At 36.6% G+C, this 19470-nt stretch overlaps 1 protein-coding gene across 1 annotated transcript in view; it reads left to right on the plus strand.

The window, feature by feature from the left end:
* Nucleotides 1-19470, plus strand: part of zc3h3 (zinc finger CCCH-type containing 3) — a 71313-nt gene that overhangs the window by 45720 nt on the left and 6123 nt on the right. The window contains exons 5-9 of the mRNA XM_052558905.1: nucleotides 9209-9354; nucleotides 10664-10736; nucleotides 10837-10995; nucleotides 11086-11155; nucleotides 14991-15122. Of these exons, the coding sequence (XP_052414865.1) occupies nucleotides 9209-9354; nucleotides 10664-10736; nucleotides 10837-10995; nucleotides 11086-11155; nucleotides 14991-15122 (580 nt within the window). The remainder of the gene's footprint in view (nucleotides 1-9208; nucleotides 9355-10663; nucleotides 10737-10836; nucleotides 10996-11085; nucleotides 11156-14990; nucleotides 15123-19470) is intronic.

Genomic DNA, 19470 nt, shown 5'->3' on the forward strand with positions numbered 1-19470 from the left:
GCAGATTTTGTGAGACGCGTGCTTGGCTTCAGACTGCCTTTGAGATGTGGTGACTTACCCCTATTCATTTAGCTGCCTGCAATAAATATTGATTCATCAAGGGATTTTCAATTTGAACCTCTGTGACGCATTGTGAAATATTACAAGAGCGAGGGAAATGAGAAAGAGAGAAAGGTAGTGTGGGGGGAGAGGAGATGAGGGAAGATTTTTAACGATCCATCTCTCCTTCATTCATTCATTTGTTGGTGATGCTTAATTTTAGAGTATTTTAGAGTATGGCCATCTGCCACATTCTTATTATATTTAAACATTTGGCAGGCAATACATTTAAGCTTTTGTCTGAAGCGACTTATGGTGCATTCAAGATATGCTTTTTACCATTACATGCACTTCCTGAGAATCGAACCCATAATGTTGTCACTGTGCTATAAAGAACGAATGCACAGCATGCTTAAAAAAAGCTACAATGCCAAGAGTCTCTCCATATTAGTTAGTTAGGCAACACACACAGATGGCCGATCACAGTCCACCAGCCCAGAGCTCAAGCAGAAGAAGCGCGGAGCCCCTCTCCGTCTCACACTTGAGCAGACAGACGCGGGGCTTTTTAGCCCCTCACCCTTCCGTGCAGCGACCCGGCGTCCGGCGCAGCAAGCTGGAGAGCGGTGGGAGTGTGTAGTCAGCAGTGCGGCTGTGTCTGGTGATTGAGTGTTCGAGGGGACTGGGTGGGGGAGGAAAGGCCCTCGTAAATCCCCGGCAGCCACCAGAAAATAGATATAATCTCAACATTAACTACATTAATAGTAGCAGGAGTTGAATTAAGAAAGCCGTAAAGCATAGACGCCTGGGCATAAATTACACGAGTCCGTGCGCACACACACATATACGTACATACGCATACAAACTGCCTCCTCCCATTGCATGCTCTCCATTTTGTTCTTTCCTTTCTAGATTTTCTCATTTATTACTGTGAATGTAGAGTTTCTCTTTTTGTTCTTGGACTTTGCCAGCCAGACCACCTCTTTCTCTTGATTATTTTAAACATGAATATGAATTCATTTATATTATTCATATTGATATTAAAAATTATTTATATAATTTGATCAATATTCATATATGAGTTGAATTAAGAAAAAGTGCATTAAACCTAAACATTTTTAATATTGATATTTCTTCTCATCATAAATTCTAATTTTATTTTATTATATTAACAGTTTTATATGAATAATGATTCTAGTAATATTATCAATATCAGTATAATATCTCTTTATTACAGTTTTTTAATAATCTATTTTTTTATTAGTAGTAATATTGTTGATTAAAATGATTAATTTAATATTTGCAACATTTACATATTACATAAACAAAGTTATATAATAAATGCACATTCAAATACTTCATTAATACTTAATTTATTCAACTCAATTTGTTGCTATTATATTCAGCAATATATCTGTTTGTTAAATTTTAAATAATGCACAGAAAGTGAGCAATAGACTTTTAATCAAAGCAGCCATAATCAAAATCTTGATTAATATTTCAGTCTAGCACTCATTTTAGGACTCACATTCATATATTTACTGCACTGTGTATTAAGCCAGATTTCTTGCTGCTGTTGCTGCTGAACTCTAACACTGTTCATGTTGAAGAAACAACAATCATAATCTTCACCTTGATTTTCTTTGGTCGACGCACTCTCACACGTGCGGTCATGCACTCTCTCAGTGTGGGTGGAGCGGCCCGCGTGGCCCTCATCAGGTTTAGTGCTCTGGTATTGATCAGCACAGGATATGCTGCAGCATTGCTCCCCTCTTCTCTCCTCTTCACCACCTCTCCATTCATCTCATCCACCCATCCTGGGAGAGAAGGGAGGGGAGCACAAGGGAGAACAGGAGGAACAAGAGAGGTGAATTGAGAATGCTGAAGGACAAGGTAGAGCAATAGAGCTTAAGAGTTCAGGAATTAACACTCATAAATGTTTGACTGGTAATACAGTGTTGAGATATAAAACAGAGCATGAGCCTGGAAATGTTGAAAATGATCACCTGGCTGGAAATACCCTAAATGTTTTACTCATTTATATGTAATCTATGTGTGTGTGTGTGTGTGTGTGTGTGTGTGCCGTAAAAAATGTCTGGGGTTGGTTTTCTTTGTGTGTGTTTATTCGTATTATTTGAGTAAATATGAATAAATATTGTGAAATATTATAATTTAAAGTGACCGTTTATTTTAGTTTATTTTAACAGTCTATTTGAATAAATTGTAAAAAAAAAAAAAAAAAAAAAAAAAAAAATCTTTAGCAAAGCAGAATTTTCAGCAGCCATTACTCCAGTCTTCAAGTTCTTAGAATCATTCGTAATGAGTTATTATTAATAAATGTTTCTAATATGCTGATTTGGTACAAGAAACATTTATTGTTTGTTTTTTATTGATTTAAATGGATTGTGCTGCTTAATTTTTTTATGAAAACCATGATACACTTTTTTCAGGATTTTTTAATAAATAGATAGAACTACATTTATTTATAATAAACAAATTAGTGGAAATACACACACACACACACACATTTGTTTTTTGTGGAAAGTGGGGACGTCCCATAGGCATAATGGTTTTTATATTATACAAACTGTATATTCCATCACCTTTCACCAACCCTACCCCTAAATCTAACCTTCACAGGAAACTTTGTGCATTTTGTTCTTTCTCAAAAAAAAAACCTCATTCTGTATGGTTTATAAGTATTTTGAAAAATGGGGACATGGGTTATGTCGTCATAAGTCACCCTCTCCTTGTAATACCTGTGTCATACCCATGTCATTATACAGAGTTGTGTCCTGATATGTCACAAAAACATATGTGTGTGTGTGTGTGTGTGTGTGTGTATTAAGAGTATTTATTTATCTTTAAAAAAATATACCTTACTGACCAAAGACTTGTGTTCAGTAATGTAATTAAGAAAATTTACATTTAGTTCAAAGTGTTCTAGAGCATTTATTGTCGGGCCAATCTGAAACATGCCACATGTCTGGTATAATAAGCAAAAAACCCGCCACTGCAAAAAATAGCCTCATTTGGCTGGTTGCAAGTGTTAATTTCCCACCCTGATGACAACTGTCTAATTTACCTCATGTCATCTGTTCCTCAGTCCTCTCCTCTTTCATTTTTTCGTCTTTTGCCCACTTCTCTGTCCTTAAGCTGTTGATTTCTTCAAACATTTTAAATGTTTTCCCTCTACAATAGTGTTAATACGATTATCACTTAAGTTTCCTTCATTATCTACTTTGGTACAAGCAAAATCTCATTTACACACGGAAAATTGGTTAAGTGAAACCAGCTAGCTCATTTCAAGGGTAACTCTTTTTGTCTATTCTTCAGGATGAGCTTACTAATGCTTTCTCTGCAGCCAAATAGACAAGACAAGCATTATTGTGAATGCCCGTGCGGCCTGTGAATTCCTCTCCGTCACCAAAACAAAAGTCACATCGTTAATCACCCTGCCGGAGTGCTGATTCGCTCTCTCCTTCATCTGCGCTTGTCCTGCGGTCGAAACACAACAAGACACACATATATACATGCATGCTCTCATGTGAGAATGCAGAATAGTTCGCATAATCGAAAGCAGCCAGTGACTGTGGCTAACTTTTCTAAGTAGAACTTTTTTCTTTTTACAATTAAGAGGTTTTCTCTCATACTAATTGTTTGGCCGGCAAATGCATTCTTACTCGACCATCACATGCACCAGCACTGGTGTGTTTTTGTCTTGACACAGGTGTAAGTCCCCCATGCTCATCCTTGCTGATGGTTGCTTACCGTGTCCCCTAAATATGCCACATACTAGCAAAAAAAAGAGATTTGTGTCTAGTGGGAGTGATAAAAATCATGATGCCTCAGAGATGTTTGCTGTAAAAGCGTTTATTTTGACAGAATGAATTAAAGGGACAAAAACACAGATTCGCTCCAGCCCCTTGAGGGATGGGTCATCATCCACATATTCAGTACGTCTTTGCATTTCATGCATACTTAACGTGAGCACAATGTAACCATGAAAACAAAATAGGAATAAAAAAAAAAAAAACGGTTCTGGTGCGACACGTGACCAAGTGCTGTGAGCAGCCTTGACCCTTTATTCTGATGATTTGGCGTTTCCCATAAAGCATGTGACAAACCGAATAACATAAACGCTGCCCTACCTCTTTAATTACTGAGCACATTGGTTTTCCAGTGATGCGCACTCCACAGACTCGCCGCACCACATCGTGTCTTTAACTGCCGAACACATTAACCACGATTGTACGCACACTCGCGCCTTTGATAGCTTTTTTCTGACTGTACATGTACTGGCAGTGGGCAGCACCTCCCGCCACTAAATTACATTATATTTGTCCATATTGTTGTTAATATATATACTGACTTCAATTTGGACCACTAAATAAATAGACTACTATTGTTATATAAGTATCTGCTTGAATGGAAAAATGTTATTGGTAGTGTAAAAAACATCAACTTTGAAGCACATGCTGATTGATGGACAAGTATTACTCAACATTACTTACTACCTTCCAGCAACACTACAATCAATGAAGGTAAAATTGTAAAAAAAAAAAAAAACATCATAATAGTTAATTTAAATTGAACCAGAATCGGAACCTGAAAATGTGTATGCTGTAATATATGTTGAATTTTGACATTGCCAACCTTTAAATTAAGTTGAAAGTAAGTAATAAACAATATTTAGCATTGAACAGTTGAGTATGGTGCATTTTTCCTTTTTCCTAACCACTATTTATATGATTTTAATGGAACCGGAATTGGAACTGGAACCGTTAGGTAGAACCGGAACCGGAAAATTTCTAACAATACCCAATCTTAGTTACAAATGCAATTTTTGGTGTAAAGTGCACTTGTCTTGATAGTATAGGGTATATATCTTGGTGGTGTCAAAAGTATCAACCATGTTACTAGTCGCTAATGAATTTTTTAAAACGCATGGAAATGTTTATAAGATAACGATGATATGTGTGATATCAAAGCAAAGATATGTAGTTGTAAAAAGTTTATATATAACTTGACACAAACGTCAAGAATGGTGACATCTTTTAACATCATAAAACAACAAATAAATAATAATAATGACTAAACCCTGCAAGTTTAAACCAAAGTCAACAAACAGTGATACACTAACCATATAATTTATTCATACTCCGGTACATGTTGACAACTCACCAACCCTTAACATTTCAGCAATATTATTCAATTTAATCATTTAAGTAGAAAAAAGAAAAATAATTTAAAATTCTTTGCTCAGACAACAGTGTTTGACTAGTTTTGACAACATTTGGGTGAATTCTTCTGGTCTTCTTTCCCAAATAAAGAATGTATTTCTTATTATTTCTTAGTATTTTATTCTCCTATAATATATATATATATACGTATGTATGTATTTTTTGTTCTTCTGTTTTTTTTTTTGTTTTTTTTTATAGTGCACTTGTCCTCAAAGTTTCATCCGAATGATTTCAAGTAAAAAAACTTCTCCTCTCTCATATCCCTCAGCGGACCCTTAGGAAGAGCACAAAGACTTTTTATATCATAGCCTCAGGGTCAACGCCCCCAAATGCTAAATCATGTCCTACTCTAACAGTGCAATTACAACCCATCGTGTGTCCCATAAAAATAATTCCCCACTGCCATTCAAGTGATACATGGGACGACGTGATATGTCCCTCCAGACCCCATGTATTAGCACTGCCGGTTCCCTCTGCCTCTGATATCAGATCAGCTCTTACACCTTCCGGCCTGAGTTACTGCACTAACAGGAAACACAGACATAACTGATACCAGAACAGCGACTAAAAGTATGTATATCGTGGCCACCTGTGATTTAAAGAGTGCCGGTTGGCTGAAGATAAGGTATCGGCGTTTAAGGGTCAAGGACGACTGGCTGGGAGCACTAAGGAGCTCTGGAGCTCTCCTCTTCGCTTTCTGTATTACTTTTATTTCCATCTTTTCCAGAGTTAAAACGAGAGACCCAAGAGGTCACAAGGCATCTTGTGTTTACAGCTATCCTCTCGCTTCTCCTTAGACAAAGCCCAGTGGAAGAACATTTGCATGCTATTACATGTACTCTGCCTCCGAGTTTAGGCTTCATATATTTTATCCATTTGTCACACGGCCTCAGTATGACTGGGGTTAACTGCCTCACATGTTCCATGTCCATGTCATGGCTACATTAGGCTCCATTATGGCTCTTGGGTGCCCTGGCTGAGCTACCGTGAGGGCAGCAACTGTTCTCCCATTACGCCTCATTATTGCTCCCATGGCTGCCGTCACTGAGCTGTTGTGGACCTGTGTGGGTTTATGATGTATGTGACATATGCTCTTACAGCTAAAAGGATGTAGATGCACTACAGGTTGTTTGCCACTTTGGTCTTCTCTGTGAAATTGTTATAGTTGCAATAAAACTGAAGAACCCACAGATCTTTTTTTTTTTTTTTTGGTGACATATCCGAGTGTAATGGATTATTATTGCATCCAAAAAAATACAAATTCTGTTGTCAAATATGATAAATGGAAGATTAGCTGTATTACTGTAAGAAGTTTAGGTAGAATGGGTTAAATGACAGAAATAACCGGATTCTTTAAAAGTGTATTCATCTGTGTTTCAAAGATGAATGAAAGTCTTAAAGAAGCACAAGGGTGACTAATTGATGACAGATTTGTTATATTTGGGTGAAATATCCCTTTAAAATATGAAACTTTGGCTTCTCATCTCACTACATTGAATGAAGCGTCAGTTACACTTTATTTTAAGGTCCATTTCTTACTATTAACTGCAACTTTTCCCTCAATAAACTCCTAATTACTGCTTATTAATAGTTAATAAGGTAGTTATTAAGTTTGGGTATTGAGGATAAAGGATGTAGAACATGGTCATACAGAATAGATGCTTTATAAGTACTAATAAACAGCCAATATGCTAGTAATATGCATGCTAAAAAGCAACTAGTTTATAGTGAGAATTGGTACCTACTGTAAGTGTTACAGAGACGTCAAATTATGTGGCTTGTTGAGAAGAGGTTTGCTATTTATATTCTAATTTCTAAACTATGAGACTTAATGCCTTATGGACGATAAAACAGGCAAACAGGTTTACATACTTTGAAGGAGGTTTCTAAGGCATCTTGCTACATTACACAATAACAAAATCCTCACTTTTGTGGGAGTTTGTGCAAAACAGAAGTGAAAGTGGTTGTAACTAGAAATAAAAGATGTTTTGTATTTATTTATCGATTGATTTAAATTTTTGATTGAGTAATTTATCAAAAAAATCTGATTAGCAGTATAATGAGGTTATTTTGGTGTCATTTCTATTAAAAGTACTATTTAATGGAAGTTCATGGGGCATTTTGGTTATCAATGTGTGTTTGTATAGAAGCCAGTGATACTTTCTGTGTGTGTAGGAGTGCTCAGGCTCAATGTTGATGCTGTGCTGTGTGTGTGGGCTGGGGTTGGACATATTGGCCGAGGCAATAGATTGTGGAGTTGAAGCTCTTGTATTGGGTGTAGATTGATGTTGGAGGTAATTTGCTGTTGGGCTCTTGAAACGTTTTGTACTAAAGTTCATGTCTCCTAATACAGAGCAGCTACTCAAAGACACTCAAACACTCTTTCACACACAACATCCCTTAAATATATACTTTGAAAGGTGGTATATACTGGGTCTATAATACTGAATATGATTATAAGCATGTAGCAGTGATGGAATTCTTGTTCTCCATGTGTAGCACTGCAGTGAATATGTCTTACTGAATTTTTATTGTGCAAGAAAACACACTTTCAGTTATTTTTAGAAGCATCCATTTTGCACATACATTTCCTAATAAATGAGAATGTGAGAGGTGTGTCCGTGTGTGTGTGTATGTGTGTTTAAGAGGGAGAGGAAGCATCAGAGAGTATGTTTGGGGGGCAGTCTTTCTGCTCTGGCCTCATGCCCTGGCAATTATCTCAATGATTTCCTCCTCTTTTCAATTCTCTCCATTTCCACACGGCCGTCCCCTCCATTAAAGGAGCAATTTACCAGAGTGCTGTGACACAGGAGCCAGGAGAAAGAGAGGGAGATAGAGAGAGCGTGAGAGTGTGGGCATGTTTGGGAAGGTGAGGATGAGATTGGAAAGGGGTGTTGAAGAAGGGACGGTAAGAGGAAAAAAAGAATAGCTGCCTTGCTGCCGTCATTCAGAAATGTGATGGGACATGATGGGCACCAAATAGATTTAAACAAAGTTTCATAAAGAAGTCAGATCTTAAGAAGGCCTCTTTTTTCCTCTTTGTTTTGGAATCAAATTAATCTGAAAAGTTATAGTTATTTTATGCACTACCTTTCAAAAGGTATTTATTCGTCCTCCAAGCATGTATTACATTGATCAAAAACAGTAGAGAATTTTTTGTTGTTGTTTTAAATCAAGTATCATAGTTTCCATAAACATATGAAGAAGCACAAGTGTTTTCAACATTATAATAATTATAAATGTTTCTTGAGTATTAAATCAGCATATTTGAATAATTTTTGAAGAATCATGTGACTGTCTGAAGGCAGGAGTAAATGGCTTCTGAAAATTCAGCTTTACTATTACAGGAATAAATTACATTGCATATTATATTTTCAGTACATATATTTCTAATTTTAATAACATTTCAAACAATAAACTTTTAAACTGTAGAGTATGTAATAAGTGTACTAGGGAAAATATATCTGTCTTAATATATGGTGCTCTGGTATAGGGTGATTCTTTTAGGATTTTTGGAGATGTATCTGATCCAATCACCGATACCGGATCTTTTTGAAGCCTTCTTTTTATTATGTTGGATTATTTATAGTGACGCTCCAATAAGGATTTTTACACACATTTATTCAGGGCCTGAATTTCATTTTTGAAAATAGGGGGATTCCCCTTTAAGGTGACTCTTGTGGAAGGATTTTTACATTTGAGTGGTGGAGGTCTCACAGAACATTTTCTAATTGCCTTATTTAATAAAGAAACATGAATTGTACCTGAATTATTTTACCCATACGGGACAGAGAGACCACTGATCAATCTTCCCAAAGAGATTATTGGCTGATTGGTTAAAATGTTGATTATAATTGGTGTTTAAATGCTACTATAATTTGTTTTTGTCCCTTGTAACCATGTGCCAATTTTTTTTTTTTTTTTTTCAGGATCCTCCTGCAGAATCGACTAAGGACAACTTCAGAAAGGCACTGGAGGGGGCGGAGCATGAGATGGATAGGGGGAGCACTATACAGAGTCTCAGCCAATAAGCTCTCTCGCACTCAAACCACCTGCACACCTAACAGTAGACCAGGTAACCATTTTGCAGAGATAATTGCCTGACCAGTTCTATTCTAAGCACTAAAATGAAATTATAAATGTGTGTTGTCCACTTTTTTGTTAACATGAATATGCCGGTTTTTAGTTTGTAGGTTTTCAAGGGTCAGTATATATTGGTTGTCTATAAGTACACAATCCAAATGATCAACCCATCCAGAGAGAAAGAGAAAGGGGGCTACAGAAGGCTATTTCGCCTTCTGAAATAATAAAGCTGTCATCTGTCACTTGCTAAAGGTTAAGAGAGAGACACCGAGAGAACGAGAGATGGTGAATGGCCTAGATTAAACCTTAAAGACCTAGTCAGAAGTGAAATTAAAGATCAGTTCTTGCTCTGTGATGGGAATTCCACACAAACACACATTTCATCTATTTATGATCTCTCCAACAGACTCTAGTCTCACCACACACAAGTCTGGTGGTACAGTTAATATACACCGACTCAATCTCTCATTCACTTTTCACATAGACTTCATAATTGAATCCCACATAACCAGTGAGCCATTTCTCACATGCGCTCGGAACCTAAATTCCTTGCGCTTTGGCCTTATTGCTCTATCACTCAGTGCTACATAGAGTACAGTGTTTATATCTATTTCTCTCTCAGATTGCCATTTGGCTGTAGTTGATGGACCCTGACATATAAATAAACAGCATGGCATCTTGTCTTAGTTGTACATGCTGGCCTCCATCACTACCAATGAATGTGATGATCTTTAATTACATGCTATTAGTATGGCTTGTTATAAATAAATTTGCTTTTGCAAAAGCTTGGATGAGACCGGAGAAACAAACAAGCACTGGCCTACAGCTCACTTCAAGCTACAATATCTACATAATATTCACAAAGAAATATGCTTTATATTTGCTAAATCAGATTTTGGTTAAGCTGTTTTTAAAGGAATAGTTCATCCAACAATAATAATTAGGTCATTAATCAATCCAAATCAAACACAAAAGCAAATTATTATAATTTTTTTTTTTTTCAAAAAACAAAAATAGATATTTAATGGAATGTTCATGCTGCTCTTTTTATTCATATATTGAAAGCTTTACGTGACCAGTGACTATCAAGTACCAAAAAAGACATAAAAGCACTATGAAAATATACAAAACCATCATGAAAAAATCCGTCAGACTTGGAAAAATATAATTTTTGTGTGGCAAACATGGAAATTAATATATAATATAAACCTCCTTTTGTGTTTCATGGAAGAAAGTCATGCATGTTCATAAACTGGTGCGTAATGATCTTCTATAATTTTCTTTTTCTTTCCATACTACAGGAGAATGGTACAATCCATATGTTTCTTCGACTGGTAATCAGGGACGAACATCAGCCACACGTTACGTAGCCAAGTTAGTATTGTAATAGATGGTTAATAATTACAATACATACCATATGAACATCAGTTTGTTTACTGGTTTTGTATTTTATTATTTTTTTTATGCTTATCAGCCGTGCTGTGCAGAAGAGTTTGGCTATAATTAGACATGCCAAACAGAAGAAACAGAAGGCCAAGCAGTACTGCATGTACTATAACCGATTTGGCAAGTGCAACCATGGTGACGCTTGCCCCTACATCCATGACCCTGACAAAGTGGCCGTCTGCACCAGGTACTGAGTGTCTGTGCACACTCTTACACTATACAAAACATATTACACTTTGAAAGACGGCTTCAAATTAAAATCTTGATTTGTTTTCAGGTTTCTCCGAGGCACGTGTAAGCAGACAGATGGGACTTGTCCTTTCTCGCATAAAGTAGCCAAAGAGAAGGTAAGTTTTAGGGGGCCTTTTAAGGGTTCTACCTTTGAAAGCATAAAATGATTTGATTTAAGGGTTTCTAATGAACTGTTTGTGTTCAAAAACTGGACAGCATAAGGGACACTGCAAAAAACTATCAGAGTCAGCCATTTAGGGCATGTTTAGAAAATCAACAGAAAATGCTTGTTCAAAGTTTAGCTTGAATTCTGTTTTATATAATCTTTTTTTTTTTTTTTTTTTTAACATGGTTGCACCAATTTTTTCTGTCAGAGGGCAGATCATAAACTAAGTGAACCAATTTCGGTCATAACTCAAACATAAAATGTGCAGCTACTGTATTTTATCTTTGTAGGACAGTATTGACAGTTGGATTTATGCATAAAGCCATACGAATCTTAGCATAAGTCATGACTGGCCGTTTGTGGTAGTATCAGGTTACTGTCAGGGCTTGCTGGCCTGTGGGGTGATAATTAAAGATACTGTCAGGTTCTTAGCTTCCTCTCTCAGGTTGTGATGGTGTGTTACAGTCTCAATATCTGTGAGGCAATCCCACTAGATTCCAGAGTTACATACTTCAAGGTCTTTGCTTAGGCATTGCCGTCATGGAGACAGGTGGAGTTGGGATTGGTATTGACACAACATGTGACCCAACTTATAGTCTAGATTCTCCTGAAGTGAACATTACGATCTCATTACTTACCTTCCCCTCTCAGACAGACACCTTGTTAACCCATTTAGTTTTTGATACCTTTATAGAAATATTTGCATAACTGTCAAATATTTGTGGTTGCAAAATGCATCCAAATAGATCTGCAGTAAAGTATCTGACAATTGCAGGGTTGCTGAGATAAAGTGAGCAATATAAAGCTCAATATGGCAGCCAACATGAAGGGAGACCCCTTTGTAGGCACATTATGCATCAAATACAGTGAAATCTGTATCTGATGTAATGTCCATCATTTTAAATATTTGTAATAAGTATTTCAATAGAATATGATTTTTAATAACATGGTCCACTAAATTTGCAAAGTGTTCTTTAGGGTTTCCGTGATCGCGGACAACATGGAATTATCATTGTTTTTCAGACCTGAAAAAGTCATGGAAAAGAATACAATCTTTTGAAAATAAATAGAAACAAATTAAAAATCTATAATTATTATGCAATTCCTTTTGAATTATTAGCTAGAGTCTGCTCATGTAGCGCTTATGTAAAGTTAAGCTTGCTTGCAAGTCAAAGTGATGTGATTTATGGGCAAATGATTCAGTCAGCTCTTCTCAGTGAACTGGTCAAACTGATTCACTAAGTATTCTAAATGATTCAGCGGCAGATCAAGACTAGCAGATCAAGTGTCCATTGCAATTGACTGGAAATGTCCTGGGAGAGTAATTAATTATCTATTGGTCAGTAAAAGTTTTGTTCTAAACTTTGTAAGCAAAATTGAAAAAAAAAAATAAGCTGGCATTACATCATTTCAACAAAACAAGACCAAACCATTCTTGCCATAGTGAAATTTGCTGAAACATAACTTTTTATCACCTTCAAACTACTATTGCTCTGGGGCTCTGCCTTCTTTGACATAGAAACATTCTCTGGTTCATTTCAAGTAAATACATAAACACACTAGAGAGCTGCTATATAGTTTAAAATTGAAGTTGTAATTCTATTTGAAAGTAAAACTGTATCTGTTGTTTGTGTTGAAAACAGGGTTCCTACACAGTTTGGAAAAGTATGGCAAAATATGTAATTTGATTTAAATATTTCCAGATTTTGAAAAATATGGAAAAAAGGAGTATATTGAGTTGTGAGTCTGTGTGTTATCTCTTTGCACACAGACTCAGAAGCTGTGTGTAAACCAGATCATTCTCTGCAGAGAATTAAAGCAATACAAAGACAAAACTCAGTTTTTTTTTGTTTGTTTGTTTTTTCATTTTCAGTCTCTACAAATTGTTATTGAATTAGAATTTCTTTAGTGATTGTCAAACAAAACAGAATGAATTCCATGTGTATTTTTTCATTATGCAAAATGCATGTTATAAGCGTTTTGGGTTTCTTTTTTTTAATAATATTCTTAGCAACGTATTACATAACCTCAAGGACCTTTGAAAACTTAGCATATAGGACAATGCACACTGATCCACCTTTTGTGCCGTCAGACCTTTTTACAGTGCGGTTTCTTGGCATGCAAAAAAAAACAAAAAAACTTAGGGGCACAAAAAGAAAATTGTGTGCATGCAAAAGTCTTGTTTATGAATAATAATATTTTCTTATTTTACTGGCTCTGTATTTTGTCACGTTGAGAAAATATTTATAAATATATCGCAAATATTTACGATGACTGTACTATATACCAAATATAAAGCTGAAAAAATGCTATATGAACCATGTATTTTAAATATGGTCTGAAAATCTACTGAGAGGTTTGGAAATTAGAATTTTGAAATGGAAAATATGTAGGAAGACTGTTAATACGGTACAGCTGCTTATAAAGCTGTCGTATTGTATGAATCGTTGTATATGTACACATTGCTATGATCAGATGCTTTCTTTTATTTAGTTTGGATATTGAGACCTTAAAGCATGTTTAGTATAAAATGAAAGTAACATAGAAATGATGCGTTATTTAGAATGACAGCAGGAGTGGTAAATGAAGAGGTGTAGTTTGACAGGAACAGAAGTGTCATTCCAGGTTCAGTAAGATACTGTGTGATACTTTCCCCACACTTCCCTCTCACAGTGAGACACCTGTTTCCATTGTTTGTTTGACACAAAAAAAGCCCCTCCAAGAGCGTTCACTTTCTGTAAAACACACATACTTTCTCCTTGCCCCCCTCCCATATTTTAACACTTGTTCAGACTTTTGCTTGTATTCTGTCCAAGGCCCCCCCCCCCCCACCCATTCAGGCATGCCGAATCACTGCACCTGTGACAGTCATCACCCTGTACCCCTCCAGTCCACCAAGAGACCAGCTGTCCGCTTGTTTTAAAGGAGCAGAGCCACCTCATCGCAGCACAGGCCCACCTGCTAGTCCCAACCCTATAAGCCCCCCTCCTCCTGTTCCTCCACAGCCTTGGGGCTCAATTTAACCCCGCAACCTGTGTCATCCGTGTATATGCCTTGAAGCATGGCTTGAGTTCACGCCTGCAATTGAAAACGATCCAGTTCCCCCTCCAAATAACTGAGAAACAAGACCCCCAACCCAACCCCCAAACCCCTTCACCCCAGTCGTGGCTAGCGTCCATTCCCCTCCCCTGCACATAAACACATCATGCAGGTGGTAGGACGCCCCGCTTGGGTCAATATTTCTGTTGCAGTTAATTAAGCAGAAATGATATGACCCCCATGGAAATGAGATTCCACTTAAGAGGTCAGCGGCCCCCCTCTCGCTCATCGTGTGCGCGATCCTCACATTCTATTTTAAGCCCAGAGAGCTCGCCGTCACGTTCAGATTATTCATACATGCAGATTATATTCACGAGGAGTCAGTGCAAATCTGTGCCATTGACACATGCACATAATTACTGATTAGACAGTGTGTGATAAATGTGTGTTTTGACAGGGGCTTCAATAGATATGTGATACAATACTGGTGCCATATGTGTGTAACTCACTTACGTTTTCCGTCACTTACTTTATATTGACTCACATCTGTTAGAAAGGGAATTTAAAAGCTACGATGTATTGTAACTGCTCTTAACATTCAGAAGTTTTTTGGTTTCTCAAACTAACCATATTCATTCACACTTAGTGCTGGACAATAGTTTAATCTTCGGTTTTCTGAGGTTTTAAATGGTTTGCATAGATCCACTTTCAAGCTATTAATCGCTGTTTGTTTTTTTTCTGTATAGATGCCCGTGTGCTCGTACTTTCTGAAGGGGATTTGTAATAACAGTAGCTGTCCCTACAGCCATGTTTATGTCTCTCGCAAAGCGGATGTGTGCAAAGACTTTGTCCGAGGCTACTGCCCTCAGGGAGATAAGGTAAGACAGTTTGATGATTTCAATGCAAAAACATGTGGATTACACTTGAAATCTTTAACATGACTTTTCTAACTGCTTCTTCATGTTAAAACATAAGCTATTCTCAGCTATAAAAATGTAAATTATGTAAATTAAAAATTTCCTTATAGTTTACTATAGTAACGTATTATGGTTGCACTTTATTTTACTGTACGTGTACTTACATGTACTTATAGTGTACTTAGTTGATTTATCTAAGAAAGTTCTGGTAATACAAGGTAAATAGATGGGGTAGGTTTAGAAGTAGGTTCAGGGTTAGTACCTAGTTATTACATAGTTATTGTAATTACTATAATAGTACATAGTATATAGATGAGGAACAGGACTGTAAAATAAAGTGCTACCAGTATTATAGTATCATATACATGTATTAACTAAAAATAAAAATAGGCAAATTTTGCTCTTTGACCCTGGAAAGAGCATCCACCTGTATTGTGATAAAAGGTGTTTATATGGAGAGAGATCTAGCATTTGGCACGTAACACACGTGGTTCAACTTTCAGGTCAGCAATGTCAACAAAATTCTTTTGACTTTTACTTGCATGCTCATACAAGCTGTAAGGTCCTCTTTATTTTAGTGTGTATGTAGTTGGACATTCATAACATTTGTTGGATTAAAGTGCTTTGCAGTTGATGACAGTTTTATTGGTCTTAATGAATGAATGCCGTTTATTGGTGATGATTTTTTCCAAGAGTTTTAAATAGAGCTCTTAAAAGTTGACCAAGTGTCCCTAATGCTAATCTGAACCTTCATCAGGGTGCTTATGATATAAGCATTTTGTTTCCTCCATGTTTGTGAGTGAGTGACATATCGAGGGCAGTAATGAGAGGACAACATGACCCACATTTACCAAGTGTCCTCATATGTCCTTAATCCAGCAGGTTCTACCCCATCCGTGACCTCTATCCTCCCAGCTCTCTCTCTCTCTCTCTCTCACACACACACACACACACTTCTCTTGTCCTCCATCACACCTGTCCCTCGGTCTCATTAAGCTGTATGGGAGAGTACAAACCTTCACTTGCATGAAATGGGTATAGCCATCGTCATGTTGTTTTTACCTATTACATTCTTGTTTTAATCCAATTTGAATACACAATATTGTATGACTTTTGCTAGTCACGTTCTTTGTTATATTTCAGAAGTCTTAGCTTAAAGGAATACTTCACCCAAAAATGAAAATGTACTCACCATCAAGCCATCCAAGATGTAGATGAGTTTGTTTCTTCTTCAGAACAGAATTGGAGAAATTTAGCATCTCTTGCTGAATAAAGGATCCTCTCCAGTAAATGGGTGCCATCAGATGAGGGTCCAAACAACTGAAAAACAAATGCAAGTAATTGACAAATCCAGTCAATCAATTGATTTCTTGTGAAGAAAAAAGGTTAATCTTTTTAACAAAATAATTCATCATTGAGGCTTCTTTAACTTCAAACCGTTCCTTCTAGCTAAAATACACATTCTTTATCCATATTTTAATAGGACAACGAGATGGGCTTTTTCTACTGGAAGAAGCATTATAATGGACTGTTATTTTTGTCAGAAGCGACAATCTGTAGTTAAAATGTTTTGATGGATAATTTTTTTTTTTTTTTGTAACAACAAACACAACTTTTAACTTCACAAGACTTTAATTGATGGATTGGAGTCATGTGGATTACATGCGGATTATTGTGATTTTTTTTAATCAGCTGTTTGGACTCTCATTCTGACGGCACCCATTCACTGCAAAGGATCTATTTGTGTTCCCGGATCCAAGTGATTTGATGTTAAATTTCTCAAATTCTGTTCCAATGAAGAGGCAAACTCATCTACATCTTGGATGTCTTTAGGGTAGGTGCAAGTTTTTATTTTTGGGTGAACTGTTCTATTAACAGTGCATTTAGTAATGTTTCTTTACTTGAAATGTTAGTAACACTTTACAGTAATAAATTTCATTTCATTACCATTACTTAATTAGGCATCACGAACTTAAAATGAACAATACTTATACAACATCAAACAGTAACTTTGTACATGTATTTTTTACATTTTAAATTGCATAGATGAACAATTATTGTTATTTAACATTAATTTTGTAATGAACATGAATTAAGTAAAACTGTACATTTATAAATGAACATTTCTGAGTACAAAAAAAAAATATTGTAAATTAATTTTTTTGTTAAAGTACCAAAAAAGTGACACCAAAAAGTTGTTAAATAAACACAAATAAGTAAATAATAATAAAAAAATGTCATCAGGTGACTTTGTTATATCTGTTGATTAATAAAGGACTCTTAATTTGTCATGGAGTGGGTAATCATTGTGTGTCCATATTGAGATCACACAACCAACCAAATAATTATCTCTGTAAGCCCTCTTACAACTGCCACATCCGCCAATTAAAAAATTCCTGAGTGCCTCTTTTTTTTTACTGTAGTGCCATTTTGCGCTAGATTTTAAAGCGGGAAGCTTTTGAGATGATAGCATAATTCATATGTGCCAGAATAAAAGTGATTTATTATTTTAAACTGACAGTATGCCTCCCTTCATTGTTTTTCTGCAGAAACTTTCATCGCCGCCCCTATCAGTTTCTTCCTCTTTGGATTTGTCTCATTCTAATGAATTGTTTCTCCGCAGCGTTTTCTGCTTCTCCCGTCTTCTCTCTTTGTCTCTGTCTGTCTCTCGCTCTGTTTTTTTTCCCTCCATTTGTTCTTCTTTGCTTTCCCTTCATCGTAACAAATGCATTCTCTCGCTGTCAGGGCTCATTTAAATATTTGGGGTGAGAATGAGAATATATAAGAAGAGAGATATTAATATTTATTCTATTAGCTGAAGTGCTTAGGTCTGTAATTTTGCGCCGTCCCAAAAGCACTGTCTTAGATATGATGGATAGCGCACCATAATTATGGACGTGAAAAAGTGCTGATGACAGCAGTACAGGCGAGAGGCCAGCAATTGATACGCCAGCGGAGCAAGGGTTAAAGCGCGCTCTCATCCTCTTTATTTCTCCATCCCCTGTTCTTTTTTCCCCTCCTCTGGCTCTCTTTCTGTCTGCCATTTCACACGCTTTTCTGTCCCGTTCCTTCTTTTGTTTGCTGGTCACATCAATTCACACCTCATCCTGATCACTCTTCGTTTGATTCTCGTTCTCTTTCTCTCATCCCTCTATCACTCTGTCACTATTCTCATTTCCTAGCTCTTTATCATAGCTCACACCACCATACATTCTTTCTGTCTCTCTCTCTTTCTTGCTCTCTGTCTCAGTAATGTAAAATGTGCTGACTCTTTCTGCTTTGTGGCCAGTAGAAAGCTCTTCTAATAGGCCCCAGAGACTTCCCAGCCTTTCTTAAATCAAGTGGAAAATTGTTAACTTGCACTGATATAAAGATGTTCCATCCACTTCTCGTTTTTTTTCTCTCACACACTTCTCTTTTCCCTCTATTTTGCTGCTTTTATGTAAATTAAAATGTATGAGAGAGCATGGTTGGGGAGGACTCGGGCTTTTGTGTTTTCTTTGCCCAGATCGCAGCCATGAACATCAAAGTTAATGAGCCTTCTCAGTACTGTGTCCACCTCCCATCAGCTGGATTTTCTTCCAATTAGAATTATTTCAAATAGCCAATCAATTAATAAGTTTGGTAAGATTTATGTCACCCGTACTTTTCACATTGGAGCTTTCACTAATTTGTAGAAATTGAATGTTGGTGGGAATGAAAGGAACGTGATTAGGACTATTTGCTTACTCATCATGCATGTTGGTGGATGTGAATTTTTGGCTAAACTAACCATACTGATCTGATTTAAGTTGATCTAATTAACCAGACTTGGGATTTTATGGGCCAAGAATTGTCCCACTTGGAAAGGGGATGAAAGAGGCTGGTTATCCTCTCAATACTTCCACAATAATATACTGCTGTGCAACAAAATATCAGCTGTTTCAAATAATAAAGCAGCAGACTCAACAAAAGACTCAACAGACAGCAATATGGAAATCATTAGCAATGTGGAAATCAATTAGACGAAGCTCTTGAAAAATGCATGAAAAGATGTCATGAACCTTGCAAATATGGGAAAATAGACATTGTTAGAGGCCACTTTAGCAGCTTGACAACAAATAGAAAAAAACTTTTTCTCCTAACAGCTGAATTCAGTAGCTAGCAGCCAACCAACAAGTCTGAAATTGGGGGATTCAACCAGATCTGGCCATCTTAGTGGTCAATATGCATCAACTGGTCTGTTGGCGGAGAGAGTAGACTCAGTGGATGCAGTCAATGTTGTTGAATTATAAATGCCCCGGAGATGCCAGTGTTATAGTAGGTCAAT

Source organism: Carassius gibelio, chromosome B6 (assembly GCF_023724105.1).
Source record: "Carassius gibelio isolate Cgi1373 ecotype wild population from Czech Republic chromosome B6, carGib1.2-hapl.c, whole genome shotgun sequence".
In the NCBI taxonomy this organism is placed as follows: Eukaryota; Metazoa; Chordata; class Actinopteri; order Cypriniformes; family Cyprinidae; genus Carassius; species Carassius gibelio.